This window comes from Fringilla coelebs (genome assembly GCF_963513975.1).
Source record: "Fringilla coelebs genome assembly, chromosome: 17".
NCBI classification, from domain to species: Eukaryota; Metazoa; Chordata; class Aves; order Passeriformes; family Fringillidae; genus Fringilla; species Fringilla coelebs.
Genome location: NC_140043.1, coordinates 11,872,749 through 11,896,346, shown reverse-complemented (window position 1 = coordinate 11,896,346; position 23,598 = coordinate 11,872,749). Strand labels below are relative to the sequence as shown.

The following is a 23,598-nucleotide window of genomic DNA, read 5'->3' as shown; positions in this document are numbered from 1 at the left end:
TTATCAAAGCATGGCCAAGCCCACGGGCTCTGTCACACAGCAGTAATGGAGCTGCATGATTGGAGTCATGTGGCCCTTCCTCAAGGCCAGAAATTAAGACCTCACTGCTATTCCTGGCTCTGCCCGGGACGTGCCACGCCGGCGCCGGCGGGAGCTGCCAGCATCCCTCGGAAAACCTCGGGGTGAGACAGCTCCTCCCATCCCCCCCGACAGCAGGGCAGCAGATCCGGGACCCTCCGGGGTCAGCCAAAGCCTGGAAGGTCTTGGCACCCTCCTAGGTTTGGGATATTTCCATTTCATTAAGGAAACGCTGCTGCATCCCATCGATCCCCGCTTGGATGGCCACATCCTGCTGCTGGGGAGCCGGGATCTGGCAGAGGGGAGGGAAGAGCCACCCTGAGCTGTTATTTTGTTCTTTCCCGTGTGCTAAAAATGCTGGAAGAAGCATTAGGGCAAGCGGGGGTAGTTGCTGGAAGTAATGCAAAGTAGATTTTCCAAATCTATTATTTATAGGTGGAGAAAGGGGTTGTGTATTCCTCCAGGAGCAGCAAAAGCAGAACACAACGCTCCTGGCAGCACAGAGTTCCAGTTGGGCAGGAGAGTTTTCCTTCCTGATCCCTCTTTGCCAGGAAAAAACCACCAGGGGTTTTTCCCCTCTTTTCCCCAGCTGCAGGGTTGGGGTGGACATTCCTGTGACCTTGGGACAGTCCCAAAAATGGGTGGTGACATCCTGGGGCTGCCCTTGCTCCCTGTGCCCACCCCGGGACCCCTGGGATGTGCCATTCCCAGCAGGAATTCTGTGCTGCAGTGCGGGTTGTGGGGACTCAAATGAGCAGTTTCCTTCGTTAAGTGACCTTGTTAATTGGAGCCTCCTGCTTTGGCACGGGAACAGGCACCAGCAGAGCACTAATTACCCACGTGCTTCGCTTCTCCTGCTTTTCCAAAAATACTTTTTTGCATCCCCAAGTTTTCCATGAAGCCAAGGTGAGCCTCAAGCCTCCACAGCTCCTCAGGGAGCAATGAGGAACCCTGCAGAGCATTTTTTCCCATCTTTTTTTGGGGAAAGTTGGGTGTTTTTTCCTGCCTTGGAGCTGGGGCAGTTTTGCAAGCTCCATCATTTCCTCCATCTCCCCAGTTTCTCTGCTGGAGTTTTGCTGGAGTTGCTTTGTGCCCTACAAAAGTTCATTTACCAGTGTGGTCCTGCTGGGATGCTGATTTTGGGACCTGGTGGGATGAGGGGAACTGAGAGTTCCCTTCCAGGCAGGGAGGAATCCAAGGCAGCATCATCCCGGGGCAGCAGGATGGGAAGGGGAATGATCCATGGGCTGGGAGCAGCCTCATTGTCCATGGCTGGGCTCTGCAGAGGGGTTTTTTGTCATTTCTTTTTAGCTCTGCTGCAGGCAAATCTATCAAATCCCTGGTTTTCCCTCAGAAGAGGTGACAGATGAATGGATCCATCCATCCCCATCCCCCTGCAGTGAGTAGGAGCAGTGGGTGGAGGGGCAAAACCCCTCCAAAAAAAAAAAAAAAGGGAATAAAGCAACAATCAGGCTGTGGGTTCAACATCTGTTGGTATTTTAAGGAGAAGGGTTTGAAGAACCGTCTCTGGATGAATTTTTGGAGAGGAGTGGACAGATCCCCCTGTTTGAGTCCTGGATCCACTTGGCAAAAATCACTAAACCAAAATGGGAAAGGAGGAGGTGATTTTTGTGGGTTTTTTTTCCAGAAGGAATGTGGTGTGGGAAAGGACAGCGAGGCATGCTGGAATTTGGGGAGAAAGTTTCCTTGTTTGTAGCTGCTTCTCTGGAATGGATCCCCCTCTTCCCTCCTGGCTCCGAAGCCTCATAATTAATGTGAGGTTGGGGATTCATTAATTACATCCAGGCTGTGCTGCCCTCATGGGAAGGAGGTGACAGGAGGCTCCTGTGTCTCACTACCCAGACTGAAGTGACATTCTTGCTCCATACCCTCTTATAATCCCACAACCAAAAAAACTTTTCCCAGTCTGATTTTTAGGGATTTTTTGGTTTTTTTCCCTACAGCCTGGCTGGGAGCTCCACTTCCTCACTGGCACCAGGGAGCAGAGTGGCTGAAGTCCCTGCTGTGCCACGTTGGTGACAGCCAGCAGGGCCCTGGTGTCCCCAGGCTGGTGCCCGGGGCGGCCGGCGATGACCGACGCGGTGCTGGGCGGCTCCTCTGACCAGTGGATGTGCCCCAGTGACAGGACCATGTCCCTCCGAGCCAGGTGACAGCAGGGACAGTCCCAGAGTGGGTGGTGACACCAGTTCCTCCCCTGGGGACACTGGGAGTCGGGTCAGTGCCAATGCATGGGGATGTTTTGCTGTGTTCGCTCCCCAGCGAGGTGGTGGGGACAGAGCCAGGGGTGCAGGGACCTGCTGCTGTCCCTCTGTCCTGGCAGCCTGCAAGGGGATGTCACATCCACTCTGGAGCACATCTCCAGCCTGGATAGGGGCTGGGTTTGGTGCCTGGAGGTTTGGAGTCGCTCTCTGGGCTCCAGGAGTTGGGGACTGTCACCCTGAGGTGGGAGGTGTCGCTCTCCTCATCCCTGCTCTCACCTAATCCTGATTCCCTCTCTTTCCCTGTGCTTCCCAGCAGTGAGAAGGAGCAGTAAGTATCTTTTTATTTTTCAATTATTCCTCTTTTCCTGCTACTTTGAATGGTCAGGAAAAAAACTGGGTTTGGATGTAAAAAAAATTAAATTTGGGAAGCGTCACACTTTAAGGATTTTAATGAACTTAAGGCTCAAGGCCATGTGGGTCTGTTAATCCAGAGGGGAAGAGAGCCAGGGAAGGTCTGTGGATGAGCAGGAAGGTGAGGAATGTTTGCCTTTTGCACCCCTGAGTGGCAGATGTCACCCTGTCACCAGGTGCTGTCACCAGGTTAGCGCTGCCTGGCGCCCAGGCTGGGAGAGAGGATCTTTGGGAATGGTGTTAGAGGGACAAACACTGCCATGTTTGGAGAAATGTTCCCAAAGAAAAGCCACCCACTCCTGCACCACCACCCCAGTCCCGTGGCTGCCAGGCAGAGCTGGTGCTCCAGGGTGGCGAAGGAAAGGTGCAAACAACAGGAATGGTTCTGGAAAAGGAGTTTTCCCTCTGTGTGAAACCAATATTCCCATAGGAAACCCCCTAAAAATGGAGATCAGAGCTCCCAGCTGTGGGTGGGGTCTCATTGCAGGCTGGATGGGGTCTGGAGGATGGGGAGGTGGGCTGGGTTTGGAGGATGGGGAGGTGAGCTGAGTTTGGGGTCTGGAGGATGGGGAGGTGGGCTGAGTTTGGGATCTGGAGGATGGGAGGAGGGCTGGGTTTGGGGTCTGGAGGATGGGAGGAGGGCTGGGTTTGGGGTTTGGAGGGTGGGAGGAGGGCTGAGTTTGGGGTTTGGTTCCTGGGCACACCCAGGGGTGGGGGTGCATCCCTGGCTGGATCCCTGTCCCCGCAGGCTCCCGGCGGGATGGGCGGCACAGCCCGAGCGGCAGCGCAAGGGCGAGGAGCTGACGGACGAGGAGAAGGAAATCATCAACCGGGTGATCGCCCGCGCCGAGAAGATGGAGGAGATGGAGCAGGAGCGCATCGGGTAGGGCGGGCCGGTGACAGCGAGGGACACGGCGGGGACAGAGGGACCCCGGGGCCGCGGCGGGAGGCTCCGCTTGGCTGCTTTCCTGGGCAGCAGCCTCCGCACTGCGGTGCCTCTCCTGGAAGGAGCCTGCGGGGCATCCTTGGGCCCCGGCCAGGAGGAACCTGCGCGCCGGGCAGGGAACGGCTCCGGGTGCCTCGGGGGGCTTTGCTCTCATCCCGGGTTTTTTACTTTTAATCAGTGGAAAGGGATCATTGATAGCAGCTCACTTGTCCGGTGCTGAGCCAGAGCACGGAGGAGTTTGAGGTCTGGATTGGGTTAATCCCACTCTGGAAGGAGCTGTGTGAGGCTCAGGAGGGCTGAGTGGTGCCCAGGGCTGGGATGCTCGGGTTTGTCAGGCTGCTTTAGGGAGCTGCTCCCGGAAAGCCTGATTTTCTGGGATTTTCTGGGATTTCAGAGCTGTTGGTAGCTCATTTTTCACCGGGGCATTCCCAGTGCCTGTGCAGGGGGTGGGAAGTGCCCATGTTTCCTTTCCTGCCAGGTGAAACGAGCCAAGGCCGAGGTGTCCATCCCCTTGCTCTGCTGGGAATGGTTTTGCAGAGAGGATCTCCATGATCCCATTGGGATCTCCATAACCCCGTTTTCCTGACAGAGGAGCGGTTTCTTCTCACTGAGTTTAAGCATCCACCACTCCTTTTTTTTTTCCTAGCAGGGAAAATACTCAGCCCCAGGCAGGAGCCACACTCCCCACTGCTTTGGGAAGTGCCAAACTCCCTCTCACAGCTCAGGGACAGTTTGCTGTCCCTTAAATATTGGGGTGCTCTGGAGAAGTGCTGGACTTATTTCCTCATTTCTCAGAAATCCTTGCTTAGGATTTGAACATCCTGGGAAGGTTTTGCCTCTCCAGAGGCTGTTCTCCTTGCCTGGGCTCAGCTCCTGCCCCATGGATGCGCTGCTCCCTCCGGCTGGAGGTGCCTCCGGGGCTCGGCATCACTTTCCACCTCGCTCCCCGCTCGAGGCTCTTTGGCAGAAGCCAGGTGAGAGTGGCTCTCTCTCACTGTGATTCACACCCAAGAAGAGCTCCCAAACAGCTCTCCCTGCCGTTTCCCTTTTTGCAGCCCGGTAAGAATTCCTTCCCGACGGCGATGCTCCTTGGATGAGCCGTAAATCATCTTGGGGAGAGATTTATTTTGTGCAGCTGTTCTCCAGCTCTTCCCTTTGCCGAGCCGGAGGAGGTTTGCTCATCCTCATTCATGAAAAGCCGGGCGGAGGGGCAGGGAGCCGGGAATTCTGGCGGATGTGCGGCCGCAGCTGATTCCCCTCCTGCGAGGAGGAGGAGGAGGAGGAGGAGGCGTAACGGGAGCCGTGCCAGCCCCTTTGTGTTTGTTGGCTTGCACAACAAGAGCTGAAGGATGTTCAGCCCCGGGAATGTGGGACGGCGGCTGGATCAGCCTCGTAGGGAATCAGGAATCATCCCTTATCCAGGAGAGCTCCTTCTATTGCAGAATAATCCGGGTTTGCCAGGCTGGCCCTCGGTTGGCCAGGCTGCTTTAGGGAGCTGCTCATGGAAAGCCTGATTTTTCTGGGATTTTCTGGGATTTTTCTACTCCTGTAAAGGGAAAAATAAATCCATTAAAGCTCACCCAGAGAAGCTGTGGCTGCCCCATTCTTGGAAGTGTCCAAGGCTATGTTGGAGCAACCTGGGATAGTGGAAGGTGTCCCTGCCCATGGCAGAGGGTCCTTTCCACCCCAAACCATTCCATTATTCCATGAAAACCCTGCTTTTGGTTAATGTTAGGAATAGCTCACATGGAGTGGGATTCCAGAGGGGGAATATGTGGTGAATACTTGGAGTTCCCCCAATAAGTGAAGGTGTTTGAGGGACTCATTTGAGCTTTACACCCAATCCTTGAGGAATCCTGAATCCCACAACCAGGGCTGTGGATGAACCTCCTCATGCCTCAAATCCTTCCCACTTTTTTTGCCCTCCATCTCCTGCATCCTCCACCCCACCAGCCCCTTGTCTCGGGAACAAATCGATGCCTCTTGTTGAGCTGCTGTTTGTGGAACCAGACTTGGTGTCAAACCCAGCTCAGATTAATCCTGTGAGGGAGTATTTTTAGCTCTGAGGGTGGATGGATCCCGTGGGATACGTGAGCTGGGTGCTGATGAGGCCTGGAGGACAGGGACACTGGGTGTGGGGGGGAGATTTTGGTCTCGTGGTGCAGAGAAGGACGAGAGGAGCTGGAATCATCTTGAAAGTGACACAGCAGGAGCACGTCAGGCTGGAGCTGCTGGGTGATCAGGATCATCCTTTGGGATTTGGGACACAGGGCTGGAAGTTTTTAGGGAAAAGGGATCACCCATGTGGGCAGGGGTGGGTCCATTCTTGTTCTGTGTTGCTCTGCGCTCGGGGGTCTCTCTGGTGGCACTCTGGTGACACTCTGGTGGCACTCTGGTGACAGTGGTGCTACTCCAGCTGCAATCCATGAGGATCCTGTTCTCCAGCTGCCACAGGAGCACCTGCAGGCGCTAATTGACTCCGTTCTGCATCTCTAATTGGGGGCCATCAATAACCCAGCCGGGCTGCTCCAGCAGGCTCCTGGCATTGAGGGGAAGAGCTGAAACCATCCCAGGGTGGACATGGATGTTTCTGGAGAGCACCCCAGAGGGAAGGTGGCAGCTGGCTCTGCCCATGGCCCTGTGGTCCCCTCTCAAAGTGCAGTGGCCTGGCTGTGTCCCCCTGGGTGCCACCTTTGCTCCAAGAGGAGCAGCTCTGCAGCAGGGTTGGATTTTAATTTGGCTGCTCATGGCTGGGATGACACAGGGATAATGCAGGAGCAGATGGGAGTCCCTGGGGATTAAATCATTAACCTCAGTGGCAGGGAAGCTGTCTGGGTACCACAGCCTGGGATCTTCATCCCTGTGTGCTGACAGCACAGAAATAAAATTCAGGCTCGAGGCAGGGCAGGGAGGTTACTGGAGGCAGCTGGGAGCATCTCCTGGGATGCCAATTTCTGGAGGAGATGAGGTTCAGTCGTGGCCAGGGGACAGCTTGTGCTGCTTGAGATTTTGTGGGGGTCTGGTTGAGCTTTCCCCTCAAAAAAAACCCCCTCCTCTCTTATTTGCAAGACTGCAAAAATTCCCAGCCTGCTGTAGCACATTCAGCTGGATGAGCATGGGATGGAAAACTTGGAAAAACTCTGTGGGTGAGGGCTCAACCTGGAAAAACCCCAGTGGTGCTTTACCTTTAGCTGCCTGCCCACTTGGAGGGGAGGAAAATTGCTTCTCATTTCTCATCCCAATTTTAATTATGCTTCTCTTAATCTGGAGCTTGGCTGCTTTTCTTGTCCCTTTCCCACCAGGAAAATAAGCCTTAATTTAATATTCATCCCTTTAAGGCACACGATTTCCCCATGGAGATGAGGCTGGGCTTCATTCTGGAGGCTCTTGCTGACCTCCTTTGTGTTCCTCTGGAATTTTTTTGCCATGGATGCGGTGGCTGAGCCCGTCCCTGCTGCCTCCTGCACAGCACTGAGGAGCACGTGGATCATGGTGGCCTGGATCAGGTCCTTCCTCGTGGATCAGGTCCTTCTCCCACCCTTTTTGCTGCATTAAAAATCCTCCCTGCCACAATTTAAAGCCCATTAAGGACATTCATTTCTGCGGGGCTGATGAATATTTAAACACAGCAAATTCCGTTTCCTGGGACCATCAGCGCTCCACTCTGGTCACTCTGTCCCTCTTCCCATCCCTCTTCTCCTGCTGCAATGCTGAGAGTTCCATGGAACCTTCATTTAGGTTGGAAAAGACTTCTGGAGTCCTGGAATCCAACCCCAAGCCCGGCTCTGCCAAAGCCACCGTTGGGTTCTGTCCCATCCAGGGCTGATCCCTCATCCCAGGGGGATCCTTCTCCTGCCACAGATCATGGGATGTCTTTGATTTCCATCACCAGGGCCCTGTTTCACTGCTGTTCTCTCAGGTGCACGTGGAACATTGCAGATAAAAGTTCTCCTGTCTCTCTCCCATCAGTGCCTAATCCCTGTGATCCCTGTTTCCCTGGCAGGTGAGGGATCTCTCCCATCCCTGGCTCCAATTACTCCCCTCCCAGATTTTCCCCCTATTTTACCAACTGGAGGGATATTTCCTGCTTTTTGAAGCGCAGACAGTGGGGAGGAAGATGCTGCTGGAGCTGGGGAAGGCAGAGGGATGAGCTGGAGGCTGGTTATGTGCAATAAAAGTGAGGAGGGAATGATCTCCAGTGGAGAGAAAAGCTTTTGGGAAGGCAGAACCTCATTCCTGGTGAGGGCAGGGCTTCCCTTGGATGCTAATGGGAGAATGGGATGGATTTGGATCTCTGGAGATGCTGGATGGAGCTGGAAGCAAACCTGGGCTTTTTTCCTCACAGTTGTTGCCTTTATCAGGAGCTTCTCAGCACAACCCCCCCTTTCTTCCTGCCAGGTTCACACCAGGACTTTAAATTGAACTTTTTCTGCAGTTCTCTCCCAGCAGCATTTGAGTCATGGTGTAAAAAAAAAAAAAAAAATTGAAAAAGCCCAATTCCTCCCTCTTGAATGGATGTTTTAATTAGGGAAATGTACTTGGCTTGCAAGTGGTGCCACAGGTGTGTCCTGGCTGCTGAGCTCTTCCAGTGGTTCAAAAATCCCACTTAAGGAGCAGCTCGTGGTAAATGAGAGCCTGGGAGAGATTTTTGCAGCTAAATAATGAATCTCTTGAAATGCAAAGGCTTTTTCCTCTTTTTTGATTTTTTTTTTCTCCTCTCTTTGATTGTGCCATTTGTTCCAGTTTCTATAATAAGTTTGTTTGGGCTTGCAGATTTCCAACTGGAAGCTGCTTTGCTCGGAGCTCCTGCAGCTCAGCAGGAGGAACTGCAGGGGATTTGAGGTTTGTCCATGAATAAAAGAGAGGTTTTTTTCCCCAAAATGTTCCCCCTTGGTGAGGTGGGGGACGATAAAAGCTGGCTGTTGTGGGGACCATGCATTCCATGGGATGTGGGCTGGGGTTAATTGCTTTAAACAACACTTGGGGAACAGCCAGGATTCCAGGTTTTCATTGGAATTGTTTGTGGGGTGATGGAGTCTCTGGGATTTCTGTGCTTGCTTGGGAAGGCACCAGGGGTGGATGGTGCCTCCAGAGCTGGGTTATTCCCTAGGGAGGCACCACCTATGGATGTGAAGGGCAGGGATGGACTGCAGCACCTCCCAAGCAAATCCCAGAATGGTTTGGGTTGGAAAGACCTCAAATCTCCTCTCATTCCATGGGCAGGGACACCTTGCACCAGCCCAGGTTTCTCCAAGCCCCATCCCACGCTGGAGCAGCGAGTTAGGCTGGCAGGCAGCTTCTCCCTGGAGTGGGAAAGCACAAAATCCCCCGGCTGTGGTTCTGAGGGTTCTGTTTGTCAGCACAAGGAGGAGAACCAGGAGTGCTGCGCTTTGAGCCCCCGTCCTCCTGGCGCTGGCAGGAACTCGTGAACTCTCCCATCTGCTGTCTGGTGACACCAGAGCTGTGACAGCAGAGCCTCGTCCCCGCTGCTGGCTCTGTCTGGCACTGCTGCTGCCCACCCAGCCCGGCTTCCAGCTGGGAACAGGCTGCAGGTTCATCTGGAAGTGGCAGGAGGCGGCTGCCTGGGGAGAGGCGGGAGATTCCAGGCTGGGTTTTGGCAGAGCTGAGGAGTTAAGGTGGCTTTGCTTGGATAATTGGTGGAATTATGGATCCACATCCCTGAGTCTGGCGGGGCTTGGTGGCTTTGAGATGCCCCTGTTGGCTGCAGCAAGGCCTTGATGGGCTGCACCTCCTAAAATGCTTCATTTTGGGAAGGAATTCCTCCCTGGGAGGGTGGTGAGGCCCTGGCACAGGTTGCCCATCCCTGGAAGTGTCCAAGGCCAGGCTGGAACAGCCTGGACTAGTGGGAGGTGTCCCTGCCCATGGCAGGGGTGGAACTGGATGATTTTAAGGTTCCTCCAAACCAAAACCATCCCGTGCTCGTATAATTTCCCCTCCTCGCGCGCGCTGCTGTTCCTTTATTCGACTTTTCCCCATGGAATTCTGTCTGCCCAGCCCCAGCCCCAGAGGCATTCTGTGTGCAGGGAACCTATGGATGGTTCATGAGCATTTCAGAGGCCCTGGCAGCCGAGTCACCCCAAATCTGAAGCTGTCACCCCTCGTGGGAAAACGCCTTCCCAACACCCACCGGATTTTTTCCGCCGCGGCTCCGTCGGATTTGGGTCAGGCTGCCACGGGGGGCTGCTCCCTCCGGTGGGCTCGGGTCTCCTCCTCCCTTCCTTCGTTCCTTCCTCACGGAATGACATAAATAATGCAGCTTTTTTCCCCCCTTGCTGTGCTATTTTTAGGGCCAGGATTCTGGGTTAGCTGAGCGCACGACGCCGACGCCAGCTCCCGGCTGCTCCTTCCTGCTTTCCAAACCCCTTCAGCCAATGCTGCCTTTCCAAAACTTCCTCAACTGCTTTTGGTTTTTGGGGTGTTTCTTTTTAACCTTTGCAGGAACCAGGTGCGTTTTCACAGCCTGATGGGCTTTCATTGCACTTGCAAGAACCTCAATCAAATATACAGAATGTTTTTCCTCAAATCATAAGAAAATTAATTAATTAATTAATTCAGTCCTCATTAGAGCCCTTCCAGGATCTCCTCCTTCAGCTCTTTGTGGGCAGCTGCCGGGACTGGGTGGGAAGGTTTCCATTTAGGGACAAGTTGCTCCATGCAAAGCTGCTGCCTTGGATGGATTTTCCATATCCACGGAGGTGGGGCCGGTGTCACCTCTCTGCCAGCATCCCTGGAAGTCGATACTGTGCCATGTAAACCTGATGGAATCCTCTTTCCCTCTGGGATGTGCTGTTGTCCCACAGCTGGAAAGGGAGGGAGCAACACCTGGAAAAGGAACAACCAGACCCAAGACGGCGACCGACTGTGGGAAGCAGGGCCTGCCCCGTGTCCTGCCCTTCTCCTGGCATTCCCTGTGCCCTTCCTGACCTCCCTGTGCCCTTCCTGACCTCCCTGTGCCCTCTCTGCAGGCGCCTGATGACCCGGCTGGAGGACATGCGCCGCAGCGTGCTGGGGGACGGCGTCAACCGCTGCATCCTCTGCGGGGAGCAGCTGGGGACAAGGGGCTCTGCCTGTGTCGTCTGCGAGGACTGCAAGAAGGTGAGACCCACAAACCCCCCCAGCTGGGGGCACAGTGGGTGCTCTCAACCACCCTGGAGTCACTGGTGGTTGTGCAGGCAGAGCTCTCCTCGCTGGAGTTGGGGACGTTTGGGTGGCACCGGTGTCACTCAGCTCTTTGTTTTGCCCGCAGAACGTGTGCACCAAGTGCGGGGTGCAGACCACCAACAACCGGCCCCAGGCCATCTGGCTCTGCAAGATCTGCAGCGAGCAGCGGGAGGTGCGTGTGGCCCCTGTCCCTGCTGTCCTCCCTGTCCCCTCTGTCCCCACACCACCCAGACAGGACTGACCCAGCCTCGCCCAGCGGCTGTTTGAGCGTGGTTCTGACAGGATGGTTTTGTTTTCCACATGAAATGAAGTTTTGTTCCATGAGAACAGAGCTTTGGCGCTCCAAGGGGCTGTTGTGGGCAGAGATTGGCCGCTGCAGCGCGAGCAGGGGAGTTAATTGATTAATTAATGAGCGGGGTGCGCTGCAGGGTGGGGGTGTGGGGCCGCTGGAGGAGGACCACGGTGGTGTGAAGCCCTGAGAGGCCCCACCCTGCTCCCACAGGTGTGGAAACGCTCCGGTGCCTGGTTCTTCAAGGGTTTGCCCAAGCAGATGCTGCCGCAGCCGATGCCCATCAGCAAGAAGGGACCCCAGACCCCGAGCGAGCCCCGCCCGGCCCAGCCGCCCGCCCCCGACCCCAAACTCCCCTCCCGGGCACCCACCCGAGGTAGGTGACAGCGGGGGCTGCCCCCCCAGCACTGCCAGCCAAGCTCTGGGGCTCCTTCCCATCCTCAGCAAGGGAAAACTCCGGGGGAAAGCATCCAGAGCAGTCGTGTGGCTGATGCTGTGTCCTGCAGTGGAGCCTGGAGGGGTTTGATCCAGGAGTTCCCGGTGGGGTGGATGGGGCTGCAGGACATCCTCCAACAAAGCAGCCCCGGGTGGGGAGTTTGGGGAGCTGAGAGTTTGGGCAGTGCCTGGGTTGGGATGTGGTGATGGGGAAGCCTTGGGAAAAATAGGGATGAAACAAAAATCTGGGGGTGCGTGGGCCGCAGCTTCACCCCCTCTCGCTCTGTTTGTGCCCCCAAGGCCAGGCGGATGCCGAGGACGCCGAGGGTAAGCACCGGCCTCTGTCCCCTCCCTGTGCCGCCTGTGCCGAGCCCCGTCCCTGCCTCCTCCTCCTCCCAAGGCGTTTTCCCGCCCGGTTTCCCCCGGGATGCTGCAGCAGGATCTCTCCTTGCCGCCGCTGCCGCCCACCCTGCGGGGTTATTCCGGGGCTTCCCCACCTCCCGCACACGCCGGGGCTGAGCCGCTGCCGCTCCCGAGCCGCCTCCGTGGGTGGTGGGTCCTGCTGGGAGGGGCAGGTGGTTTTTTTTTTTTTTTTTCTGGTTATTTAACCAGAAATCCTTGGAAAACCTTCCTGGGAAAGTTGAGGAGGCTTTGCCTGTCTGTGGGGGATGGAGCAGTCCGTCCTTGTGCTGTGCACGGGAGGCAGAGCGGGGTGAGGGTGCAGCAGTGGCTTGTTCTGGTTATTCCTGGCACCCTCCAGCACTTCCAGTTCCGTTTGGAAAAGCTCTCAAAGCCCATCGAGTTCGACAATTCCTCCAGCACTGACCCATGTCCCCAAGGGCCACATCCACGCTGCTGTTAAATCCCCACACAGGGATGGGGACTCCTGGGCGGCTGTGTCAGGGTCGGACAATCCTTCCAGTAAAGAAATTTTCCCTAATATCCAACCCAAACCTCTCCAGGCACAACTTGAGGCCGTTTGCTCTTGTCCTGTTGCTTCTTTCCTTGGAGAAGAGCCCGACCCCCACGTGGCTCCAGTCAGGGAGATGTGGAGAGTGAGAAAGTCTCTCTGGGAGCTCATTTTGAGCAACAGCCCCCATTTTCACACTTCCACAGGGGATGCCAAGGGGCTGAGGATCCCTGATCCCCCTCCAACACCGTCTGCTCCTCATTTGGGCGATCATTAAGTTGGGAGCAGCGCAGTGGATGCAAACCCTCCTCTTCCATGGCTCGGTGGAAGAGGCAAAGAGGGGCTGAGGGGACAGTTCCCACCTGGAATGATCCCCTCCATCCCACCCTTCCTTTAGCCCAGGTTCTGATGCCCCCAGCTGACGATCTCCCTCTTCCCATGCAGCAGCAGTTGGGGAAAGCGCTTAATTAAGGCGATTTAATCACGCCCCTAGCCGGTGCCGTTAAACCTCCCAGCCCCAAGGGCAGCTTTTATTAATCCCGACGGCTCCTGGAGTCGGGAAGGCTTTGCCAGCTCCGCACGTCCCTCCCGGTGCTCAGCATGCTCCTGCCGTGCCCATGATTTTCCTACAGCTCCCTTGGAAAATTATTTATTGCACGGCTCTCTCTGCACCACGGGGCTCCTGCTCCTGGATGCTCATTTCCCCCCCTCTCCCTGCTCTTCAGCATTCCCGGTGTTTTTCCCTCTCTCCCTCCTCCTTTCCCCCCCGCAATCTGTTGCGTTCCGCTTTGTCCTCACGCCCGGTGACCCTGAGAGCCCAGCCAAGGAGAAACAGCCCATTTATGTCACGGCAAAGATTTATCCCTGGCGTCTCCAGCGGCGGCCAGGTGAGCGCCGGGACCTTTTCCGTCACGTCCGTGGGGTCGCAATTCATCACCCCGGAGAGCCGGGCTGGGATTGATCCGCTGGGACAGCGGCTGCTGGGTGATGGAAGGGAGAGGCAGAGGCAGCTGACACGGCTGTCTCCTTAATAAATGGGAGATGATCAGCGGAAGGAAAATAGGATTCTCTCCCCTCACCCAAATCCCAGGAATGTGGAGCTGTGGGGCCATCAGGGGTCTAATGGGTGCTGAGGACCAGGTGATAGATACCAGGTTGGGGGTTTCCTGAGCCCTGTGTGCGGGTTTGATGGCGCAGAGCCCTCCTGCCGCAGTGCCCGGAGCTCAGAGGTGCTGCTGCAGTGGCCGTACCCATCGTCCCCCTGCTGCTGGCACCCAGGCCAGGGATGGCAGCTCGCTTTTCCAGCCTCACTGCTCCTTTCTCCCTCTCCCTGCAGGCACCGAGGGCACAGCGGCCGCCCGGGGGAGCCGCAAAGCGGCCGAGAGCCGGCCGGGTCCGTGCGGCAGCGAGGACACCGCTGGGGACAGCGACAGCCGGGACTACTCTGCCGAGAGCGGCGTCAGCAGGAGCCCCGGTGAGAGCGGCGCCGCTCCTGCATCCCTGGACGGACAGACGGGGGGACACCAAGCCGGGAGCCACCTGCGGGTGCTCTCTGCTGATTGTCCCCTGTCCTTGCAGGTGTGAAGAGAACCAACTCCGTGCAAGGCCAACGGCCACCCCCGCCGGCCACCGCCGGTCCCGCTGCCGCATCCGCCGCTGGATCTGCCCCGGCAGCGGCACCCGCAGGTGGGACGGGGATGGGGATGGGGATGGGGATGGGAGCGCGGCCAGGGATGCGGTCCCTTGGGACACCCCACGGGCAGGGGCTCGGCGCGGTGGCAGAGGCCACCAGGGGATGTCCCGGGCGCTGATGCCATCTCTGTTCCCCAGCGCCGGCGGCCGCAGCAGCAAGGCCGGGTGCCGGGGGTCCCGCCCGCTTTCCGGAGAGACAAGGTAACCCCGGGCTGGCTGCGGGGGGCCGGGGGCAGAGCGGGCCGGGGGCTAACGGGGTCCCTCCCGCAGCGAGCCCCCCGGAGCCGGCCCGCGGCGCCGGCAGGGAGGAGCGGGGAGGGGGCTTTGCCGCGGCCCCCGGCAGGGAGGACAGGCCAGCCTGGCAGCCCCCTGCCGCCAGCCAGCCCCCGCCCGCAGCCGCGGCCCCGCAGCGGCAGCAGCAGCCCCGCGAGGAGGAGGAGGAGGATGCCAACAGCTACGACTCGGATGAAGGCAGTATGTACCCGGGGAGGGAGGGAGTTTCTTTGGGAAATGCGGGATTTGGAGGAGGTTGCTGGGTGGGAGTGGCTCGCGTTGGAAGGCGGTGGGTGTCCAGCGGGGAAAGTCCTTGGGGAATGATGGGTGGGGATTTGAGGGGGAGGATCTGTGGCAGAACATCCTGGGTGGGAAGAGCTGTTTGGGGTCGGGATCAGGTGCTTGGATTGGAGCAGCTGATGTCCTCTGTGCCTGCTCTGGGATGAAGGAGCACGAGCTTGAGCTGGGCTCCAAAGAGCCAAGACAGCTGAGCCCAGCTTTGGGAGGAGCTGCTGTCCCGAGCTGGAGCATCTCCTCAGGGCGGTCCAGGGTGGAATTGCTGTGGGAAGGGTTGGTAGGGTTACTCTTCCCTTGCCTGGAGAATAATGGAGTCAACTCCAGAGCCCCAGGCTGCTCTCCCTGCGCAGTCCCTGCCCTCCAAAGCTGTGCAGAGCTCCCGAATCCTCCTGGATTTGGCCGCTGCCAGCGCAGTGTCACCGCATTAAACAGCTTTTACATTTGACCCGCAAATCTTTCTAATTATTACTAATCAGGGATGATGAAATGCAGTTATTGGCTGGGGTTTTAACGAGGTTGTTTCCTCCTCCCTCGCTGTCAGCCACGCTGGGAGCTCTGGAGTTCAGCCTGCTCTACGACCAGGACAACAGCTCCCTGCACTGCACCCTCATCAAGGCCAAGGCAAGAGCTCCTCTTTCCCCTCCTTTTTCCTGATTTAATCCATCTGGCTCCCAGTTTCTCTGGTGCAATGGGAAGGAAGCCGTGTGGCTGCTGGCAGAGGCTGCTCCCTTGGGAGGCTCCAGGCACAGCTGCTCCTGGCTGGGAAGGGCTGGGAAGGGTTGGGGGGCTTTTCATTGTGTGGCTCCAAGAGATCTGTGGCAGTGATGATCCCCTTGAACAGCCCTCCCAGAGAAGCTGTGGCTGCCTCATCCCTGGAAGTGTCCAAGGCCAGGTTGGACAGGGTTTGGAGCAGCCTGGGATAGGGGAAGCTGTCCCTGCCTGTGGCAGGGGTTGGAACTTGGTCCACCCAGGACCATCAGAGGTCTCTTCCAGCCCAAACCATCTACAGTGCTGGTTTTTCCTGGGATGGGTTGGTTCAGCACATCCTGGCCCCCACAGCTGCTCTGGGCAGAGGCTCTTGGGTCACTGAACACATTTTCTCTTTGCATTTTTCACGGGCAGATTTTTCTTTTCCTTGGCTTTGCTGAAGGAGGATTCACATCCTATATTTCCTTTGTCCTTTTTTTAGGGCTTAAAACCAATGGATTCCAATGGCCTGGCTGATCCCTATGTGAAGCTGCACCTCCTGCCTGGAGCCAGCAAGGTGAGGCTTCGCCAGGTTTGGTGCTGAGGATGGAGCAGAGGTTTCTCAAATCCCCCTCAGGTCCCTCCCTCAGATCAGATTTTCCCTGCTGATTTCTCTGCTCGCTGCTGTTTTCCCTGGGGGTGTCTCTGAACAGGGATGATGCTCCCAGATGCTCTCCCAGACCCGAGGAACAGCTCATCCTGCAGGCAGGAATCTGCTCAGGATGGAGGGAAGCTCCAGAGGAGGCATTGCTGTTGATGCATCACAAAACATCTGCCCAAAAATCTAATTATGCCCGGGGTTGGGATTATCCACTTGCTTGGAAGCTGCAGCATGTTCTTGTTGGAGCTGGGGGAGAACCTCTGGCTCCATCATGGAAATTCCTGGAAATCTCCCTCCCCAGCCCACCTGAGCTGATCTGGGTGGGCAAATCTTGAGGAAAGAATGAACACCAGCAGTGCTGGCTCTTTGCTTTGAGGGTGCAGCAGAGTTTTGCTCAGAGGAACCAGGAGTAACAGCAGGGGAAAACCAATATTAAAATCATTGGATTGATTTCAGAGCTTTGCTTTATGTATGGGGTATTGTCCATAGGAAATCCAGGTGTGATGCTGGGAATTGCTTTGATTTCTGCTGCTGTCCTTTGCTGATATTTCTTTTAATTTTTTTTTTTTTAAATTTCGAATTTGTTGTTGTGAAAGACACACAAGCAAGTGACAGCTCCTCAATCCCCTCCTTTAGACCGTGAGAGCTGTGACCTGAGCCCCCACATCCTTCCCTGGGCACCTTTTCCCCTCTCTTTGAGGGAATAAACCCCAGGGAGTGACAAAATCCAGACTCTCCCGGCCACCACACGTCACCAAATCCCCGGTGCTTGTGCAAAATTCCGCCTTGATGCTCCCTGGGAGCTCAACATCACCCAGCTGTGCCAGCTGTGATGGGGCATCCCTGCCAGGAGCTGGGATTTGGGCAGGGAGGAATCCTGGGCTGTTGGTGTTACCAAGAGACACTTTTGGCCATGGGTGTGTGGTGTTTCACCCCAGGGACACTTTTGGCCATGGGTGTGTGGTGTTTCATCCCACAGACACTTTTGCCTGGCTGGGTGCTGCCCTGGGCACGTGGACACAAGTCCAGGCGTGCAGGAGCTCTGGTGGTGCTGGGATGGAGCCTCCCCCCATAACAGGGGCTGCTCCTCGGGTTTCCCTCTGGCAGAGAAGCTTTGAGGCGATGGGGAAGGAGAGGAGTGGGCTCTGATGGAGGGTTTGGATCCAGAGCTTTATTCTGGCCCACAGCCTCTGAACCCACAGCAGCTCCAGCAGAACTCCTGACCCCGTGGGTGCTGGGGAGGGAAGGGGCAGGAATCCCACCAGGGACAGGAGGGGAGGTCTCAAGGGACAGAGGACACCTGGATGGCCCAGTGCCCCCCCGGGGGTGGAGGGCATCCTTTGAACCTGCCAATCACTCCAGCCCTCCTAGAATTCCAGGACTGACAGACACTGCTGGGAGGGGAAAGGAGAGGTGACTGACACAGCTGGGAGGGAATCTCCAGGGTGAAACCCGGGGTTCTGGGGTAAACCCTGAGCTGCAGCACTGGGGGTGATTCCGCTGTGTTTGTGCCACCCCGCAGTCGAACAAGCTGAGGACGAAGACGCTGCGCAACACGAGGAACCCGGTGTGGAACGAGACCCTGGTGTACCACGGCATCACCGACGAGGACATGCAGAGGAAAACCCTCAGGCAAGGCCAGCAGGAGCCCAGGGCTCCCAGGGGCTGGGGGTCTGCGTGTCCTCACTCACAGCAGCACCCCCGGGAGAGCAGGGGGGGTTAGGGCTGTGAGAAATGCAGTTTTGGGTTAAAATCAGCGTGAATTTGGTCATTTGGATGGTTGGTTGAAGAGAGGAGAACTGGCTTTTTGGCCTTGTTGTTTAATGGGAGATTATTGATTGTGCTGGGATTTTTATCATTGTAGAGATGTGCATCTCTGCTGATTTGACAATAGCCCAGGAAAAAAAGTCCATATAAATTTCTCTTTAAATTTATGGCTCTTTCCCCCCTCAGAAAACTTCTACCTCTTGATTTCTTGCCCCATCACAAAGCAAATATTAAAAATGTTGAGGTTTTTTTTTGTTTTTTTTTTTTGGTCAAGATCCAGATCAAGGGTGGGTTTGGGGGGTTTTGTTTTATTTTCAGCAGTGCCCCTGCAGGGATTGGTTTGGCTCTGGAATCAGGCACTGCTCCAGCCTGGTTATGTTCCCTTTTCCCTCTTCCCTCCAGGATCTCCGTGTGTGACGAGGACAAATTTGGCCACAATGAGTTTATTGGAGAAACCAGAGTTGCCTTGAAAAAACTCAAAGCCAACCAGAAAAAGAACTTCAACATCTGCCTGGAGAGAGTAATACCAGTGAGTGTCCATGAACATTCCTTCTGTTCCCTTTGGAAATGGAGGGATGCAGGGATGGGCTGGAGGTGCCTGGCTTCCCTGGCACCTTCAGGAGTTGCATTCCCACCTGTGCCTGGGCTGATGTGACATCCCACAGCCAGGAGATAAGAGCCTGGTGGGAATCCATGGGAAGTGACTCCAGGGGCTGCTCCTGTTGGCACTGCCAGCCCCTGGGGATGGATGTCACCATGCAGGAGGGGACAGGTCGCTCTGTCCCCCGTGGAATCCGCTGGGACGGGGGCTGATGGAGCAGATGGAGATTCCTGAGGCCCTTCCACTTTGGAGAGGGGCTGCATGCATTCCCAGGTGGTTTTGCTGGGGGATGGTGCCTCTCCCAGTCGCTCATGGCAGTCTCCTTGTCCCTTTCCCATCCCAGACGAAGCGCGCCGGAACCACCGGCGCATCCCGCGGGATGGCTCTGTACGAGGAGGAGGTGAGTCCTTGGAGCAGGACGAGCTCCACCCCTGTCCTTTCCACCACCCCTTGTGCACAACCCCATCATCCCCCCGGCCTGGAGATCCCACATTCCCTGCTGTCCATCCCATTCTTCCCCGTCCACGCCGAGTTTCCCCTCCTGATGTAAGACACTTCCCTCCTTGTCACAAGAGATGGCTTTGGAGGGAAGTAACTGAAAGAGACCAGGGAGAAAGAGGAAAATTAGAAAAGTGTAATGTTCAAAGCCAGCTCTGACCTTAACGTTTTGTTTGCTGCACCTTCGTTCTGAATGGAATTATCAAATAGGCAATAATAACCCACAATAAAAATAAATAATAAAGAATTATATATACACACACACATAGGTGACATAAATTATAATTTAAACAGTCTGACATAAATTATAATTAAAACACACACATAGGTGACATGAATGATAATTGACACACAGTCTGCTCTGCTCTATTCTCTCGCAGAACACAAAATTAATTTCAAACAAACAAACAGACTCTCAGAGAGTCCCAGCCAGCTGACTGCGATTGGCCATTAATTAAAAAACAACCAACACGAACCAATCAACCTGTTGCATTCCACAGCAGCAGATAATCATTGCTTACATTTCCTTTCTGAGGCCTCTCGGCTTCTCAGGAGAAAAAGATCCTAAGGGAAAGATTTTTCATAAAACGTGTGCATGATGTTTTGTGGAGAAAAACCAAAACTCCCCAACTTTGTGAAAGTTGTAAAGCCGGTATGTTTATTGCAGCGCATGTGGGAATCGTTCCCCTAAAGTGACACGTGTACCTCTGGGAACTTCAGGTCTCTTTTTATGGCCCTCTCAAATACATATGCATATAATTTCACAATAGGTTCACACATATTAATTCTACTGATTCCATGTGACACTTATCACTAATTCTTCCGAAGAAACTCTTGGGTCAGGTTGCCTTGCCCTGTCTGCCCCCTTCCTCTCCCTTTATCTCTTGTCCTTGGGCTGAGTCTCTCCAAGCCCAGGCCCTTCAGGAGAGCAGGCAGTCAGACTAAACACCCAGCTACACGCTGAACTCAAAGCCGTGCATTTCCCCTAAATCAAAATGGAATTCTGCCCTGGAAAACTTCCTGCCTCGCTGACGCGGCTCCTCGCGCAGGTGGATCGCGGCGGGGACGTGGAGGAGCGGGGGAAGATCCTGGTGTCGCTGATGTACAGCACCCAGCAGGGCGGGCTCATCGTGGGCATCGTGCGCTGCGTGCACCTGGCCGCCATGGACGCCAACGGATACTCGGATCCCTTCGTCAAGCTGTGAGTCAGCCGGGAGCAGCTCCGGGGCTGGAGCCGCCTGCTGTCCTTCCCCAGGCCAAATCCTTGTCACCGGTGTCACCCTGCTCGAGGTTCAGCTTTGGCGGTGTCCCCGGTGTGGGCGGTGTTGGGTCTGTCACTCCCCGGTGCCCAGATCCCTGTGGTTGCCTCGTGGAGAATCCCAGAATTGTTAAAGGCTGGGAAAAACTTCAGGAGTCGAAGCTTTGAGCGATCACCTTGTGGGTTTGGGGCTGGTGCCCAACTTCCCTGGGATCCACAGGAATGGGATTCCCACCCCTGACTCATCCAGGGCGTGGTGGGAGCTGGAGGAAAGGGGATCCTTCTCTCCACCTCTGACCCACCCTGGCTGCAGGACAGAGGTGGCTCCGTGTCCCTCCATGCCCTGCTTGCTGCCCCATAAACCCACATGGCTCCTGGGAATGTGGGGGAATAAGGTTTTTATTCCAACCTCATGAGCTGCACCACAGAGAAATCCCTGCAGCCATTGCTGGTGGGGCTTTTGCTCACATTATTTTTCCTTTGCCTTCAGAAAAAACCCTCTGTTCTCCCTAAAACTCATTCAGTGACTCTCATGTGGAACATATTCTGCTCATCTTTTTGTAGCTCTGTGGAGCTGAGCAGTTTCCCTTCCCAGTCTCTCTCTTTATTTGTTGTTTTCTCCATTTCCACAAACAAGATGGTGGCTTTACACTTTTAAATCAGCTTCTAACAGAGATCTAATTAATCCCAGCCCTAAATTGAGTGCTGCATCTGCAGCCAGGCTGCACAGCCCCAGCCCCACACTTTTCCCACGTCCTCTGGAAGGTGGGAAGAGAGACTGGCCCTAAATAAATCTCTTCCAGCCCAGGAGCTCAATTTAAAGCTTACAAACTCCCACTGTTCTTGCACTTGAATTTTGAGCTGTTTTTCTGTTGCCTGCAGTTGGCTGAAACCTGACATGGGAAAAAAGGCCAAGCACAAGACACAGATTAAGAAGAAAACGTTGAATCCTGAATTTAACGAGGTATGGTTGGATATTTTATGTATCATTAAACCAATTCACTGAATGCTGTGTTGAGTGGAGGAGGTGGAAGACAAACTCCCTGAGGTTTGCCTCTCTGCTCAAGCTCCTTTCCCACTCCTGTGCCCAGGAGTATTTTTGGGAATGACTTTGCCATGGCAGCACCACACGCCCTGAAAGCTCCCTGCATCCCAGCTGGGGATGTGGGTGGGATGAGCATTCCTGGGGGTGGAAACTGGAAATTCTCCACTGGTGCTGCTTTGGTGGGACAGCTGGAAAGGGCTCACGTAGGTGCAAGGGGTGAGCTCAGCTCCTGGAAAAGAAGTGCCGCAGGGAAATGAGCGTTTTTCCTTCATTAATTACATCTTACCCATCCTCTCCTTGGATTTTGAATCCAGGCTGAGCAGAGGTCAGGTCCAACCCTTTAACATGCGGCATTTAGGGTGTGGTTTTTCATTTGGGGTGTGATGTGGGTGTTCCCATTTCTGCAGGAGTTCTTCTACGACATCAAACACAGCGACCTGGCCAAGAAATCCCTGGACATTTCCGTCTGGGATTACGACATCGGGAAATCCAACGACTACATCGGTGAGCCGTCAGCTGGCAGCCCCGGCCCTCTGGGGCAGGGTTTGGTGCCTGGCACGGGGTTTGCTGGATGGGAGGGGTCACCTGCCCAGGTGGGATGATGGGTTCTGGTGGGTGCACCCACCTCCAGCATCCTGGGAGATCTTCTGGGCAGGAAAAGCATCTCCAGGCGTTTCCATTAGGTTTTTCATCCAGGAGGTGGGAAAAGCGTTTCAGGGTGTGAGGTGTGTGCCCATGACAGATTTCCTGAGGAAGCAGCACCACTGTGGTGGTTGTGACTCCATGAAGGGGCAATCAATGCAGCTTACTCGAGGTCACCAAAGGTGGCAATGTTCTTCACTCAGGTTCACTAAATGTTGAGTTTGCAGGCGGCCTTGACGTGGGAAGAGATGAGAATCTTGACCCTGTGTTTCAGAAGGCTAATTTATTATTTTGTGATATGTATTATATTAAAAGAAAATGATATGCTAAAGCTATGCTAAAAGAATAGAAAGAAAGGTTTCATCAGAAGGCTAGAAAAGAAAAAATAATAATAATAACCAGAGTGTCCAAGGCAGCTAGACTGTGATTGGCCATTAATTAAAAACAACCACGTAAGACCAATCAAAAATGCACCTGTTACATTCCATAACAGCAGATAATTATTGTTTACATTTCGTTTCTAAAGCCTCTCATCTTCCCAAGAGAAAAAAATCTCAGGAAAAAGATTTTTCATAAAATATGTCCATGAGACAGCACCACCTCTGGATACAAAGTCTGCTCTTCTCCCCTTTTCCCAGGCGGTTGCCAGCTGGGAATCACGGCCAAGGGCGAGCGCTTGAAACACTGGTACGAGTGTCTGAAGAACAAGGACAAGAAGATCGAGCGCTGGCACACCCTGCAGAACGAGAACCACGTGGCCAGTGATTAAAGGAGCCTCTGCCCAGCCCTCCCTGCCCTCTGCCACACCCCTGTAGCTCCCTGATGTCCCTGGTGTCCCGTCTTCCAGCGCAGCCTTGCTACAGCCTCCGATCCCAGGGTCCTCCTCCTCCAAGCTCCATCCTCCCCTCCACTGGAAACCCCCTCCAATCTTTTCTATTCTCCTCTATTTATTTGCAGCTGGGGGAGGGAGGCTGTTGAATTCCCCTGGTGTGTAATTTTGGCGAGCAATAGTTCCCTCCTGACTGTTCCCCCCCTCCTCTCTCCGTTCCCGTCGCGTTTCTGACGCTCTGTGTCCCTCCAGCCTCCGGCGTCTCCCCCGGGGGAGATGGCAGCGCTGGGCTTGTTGGGGGCACCAGCCTGTCCTTGCTTGTGTGATCTCAATACCTCAGTTGCAATAAGGAAAAAGCTCCTTGGCTTTGGTGTGGGTGTCACCGTCGCCTGGTGTCCGTGTCGTCGTGGCCAAATCCGGTGTCACCGGCGTCATCCTGCTTGAGCTTCGCCTCTGCTCTGGCCCACCTGAGCAATGTTGTGGCACATCCTTTGCTGAGAAGATCCACCACCAACACCATAACAGCGACAAGGAGGGGTTGGGGAGCTCTGTGCTGGCAGGGCAGCAGGTTTGGGGTTGGGTTTTTGGTCCTTTCCAGCCGCCGCGGGCGGTTCCTGCGCCCGAGGAGTTCGGTTGCTCCGCTGCTGTAGGAGCCCAGCTGTGGTTTAGGGTTGTGACTACCTCCTCTTCACCTCTGAGCTGTGTAGTAGTGACTGGCTGAGCCCTGAAGAGTTCCTAGGTCCCCTCAGACCCTTCCTGCTTCCAAGGATTTACTGTTCCTCAGGAGGAAAGCTGAGGGAGCTGCTGCTCCTCCCCAGCCCCCTGATGTGTGCAAGGATTATTGCTTTAAACCACCACAGCTCCTGGAATTAGCT

The 23,598-nt window shown here is 55.2% G+C and overlaps 1 protein-coding gene across 1 annotated transcript; it reads left to right on the top strand.

Annotated features, from left to right (window-relative positions):
• The first annotated feature begins 3,500 nt into the window (after window positions 1-3,500).
• RPH3A (rabphilin 3A) lies at window positions 3,501-22,670 on the top strand. Its single transcript, XM_084217311.1, has 18 exons — window positions 3,501-3,594; window positions 10,644-10,773; window positions 10,925-11,011; window positions 11,342-11,504; window positions 11,864-11,890; window positions 13,810-13,947; window positions 14,052-14,159; window positions 14,304-14,366; window positions 14,436-14,639; window positions 15,277-15,356; window positions 15,925-15,999; window positions 17,606-17,715; window positions 18,253-18,379; window positions 18,795-18,851; window positions 19,999-20,150; window positions 21,090-21,171; window positions 21,660-21,756; window positions 22,533-22,670. The coding sequence occupies exons 1-18, from the start codon at window positions 3,566-3,568 to the stop codon at window positions 22,661-22,663; spliced, it is 1,860 nt and encodes a 619-aa protein (XP_084073437.1). The 5' UTR covers window positions 3,501-3,565; the 3' UTR covers window positions 22,664-22,670.
• Window positions 22,671-23,598: the final 928 nt, after the last annotated feature.

Excerpts from the sequence above, each read along its gene's own strand:
- RPH3A (XM_084217311.1), top strand. The coding sequence starts at position 3,566 with ATGGAGGAGATGGAGCAGGAGCGCATCGG. Across the intron at positions 11,012-11,341 it reads TCTGCAGCGAGCAGCGGGAG|GTGTGGAAACGCTCCGGTGC; the intron begins GTGCGTGTGGCC and ends CTGCTCCCACAG. Across the intron at positions 21,757-22,532 it reads GAAATCCAACGACTACATCG|GCGGTTGCCAGCTGGGAATC; the intron begins GTGAGCCGTCAG and ends CCCTTTTCCCAG.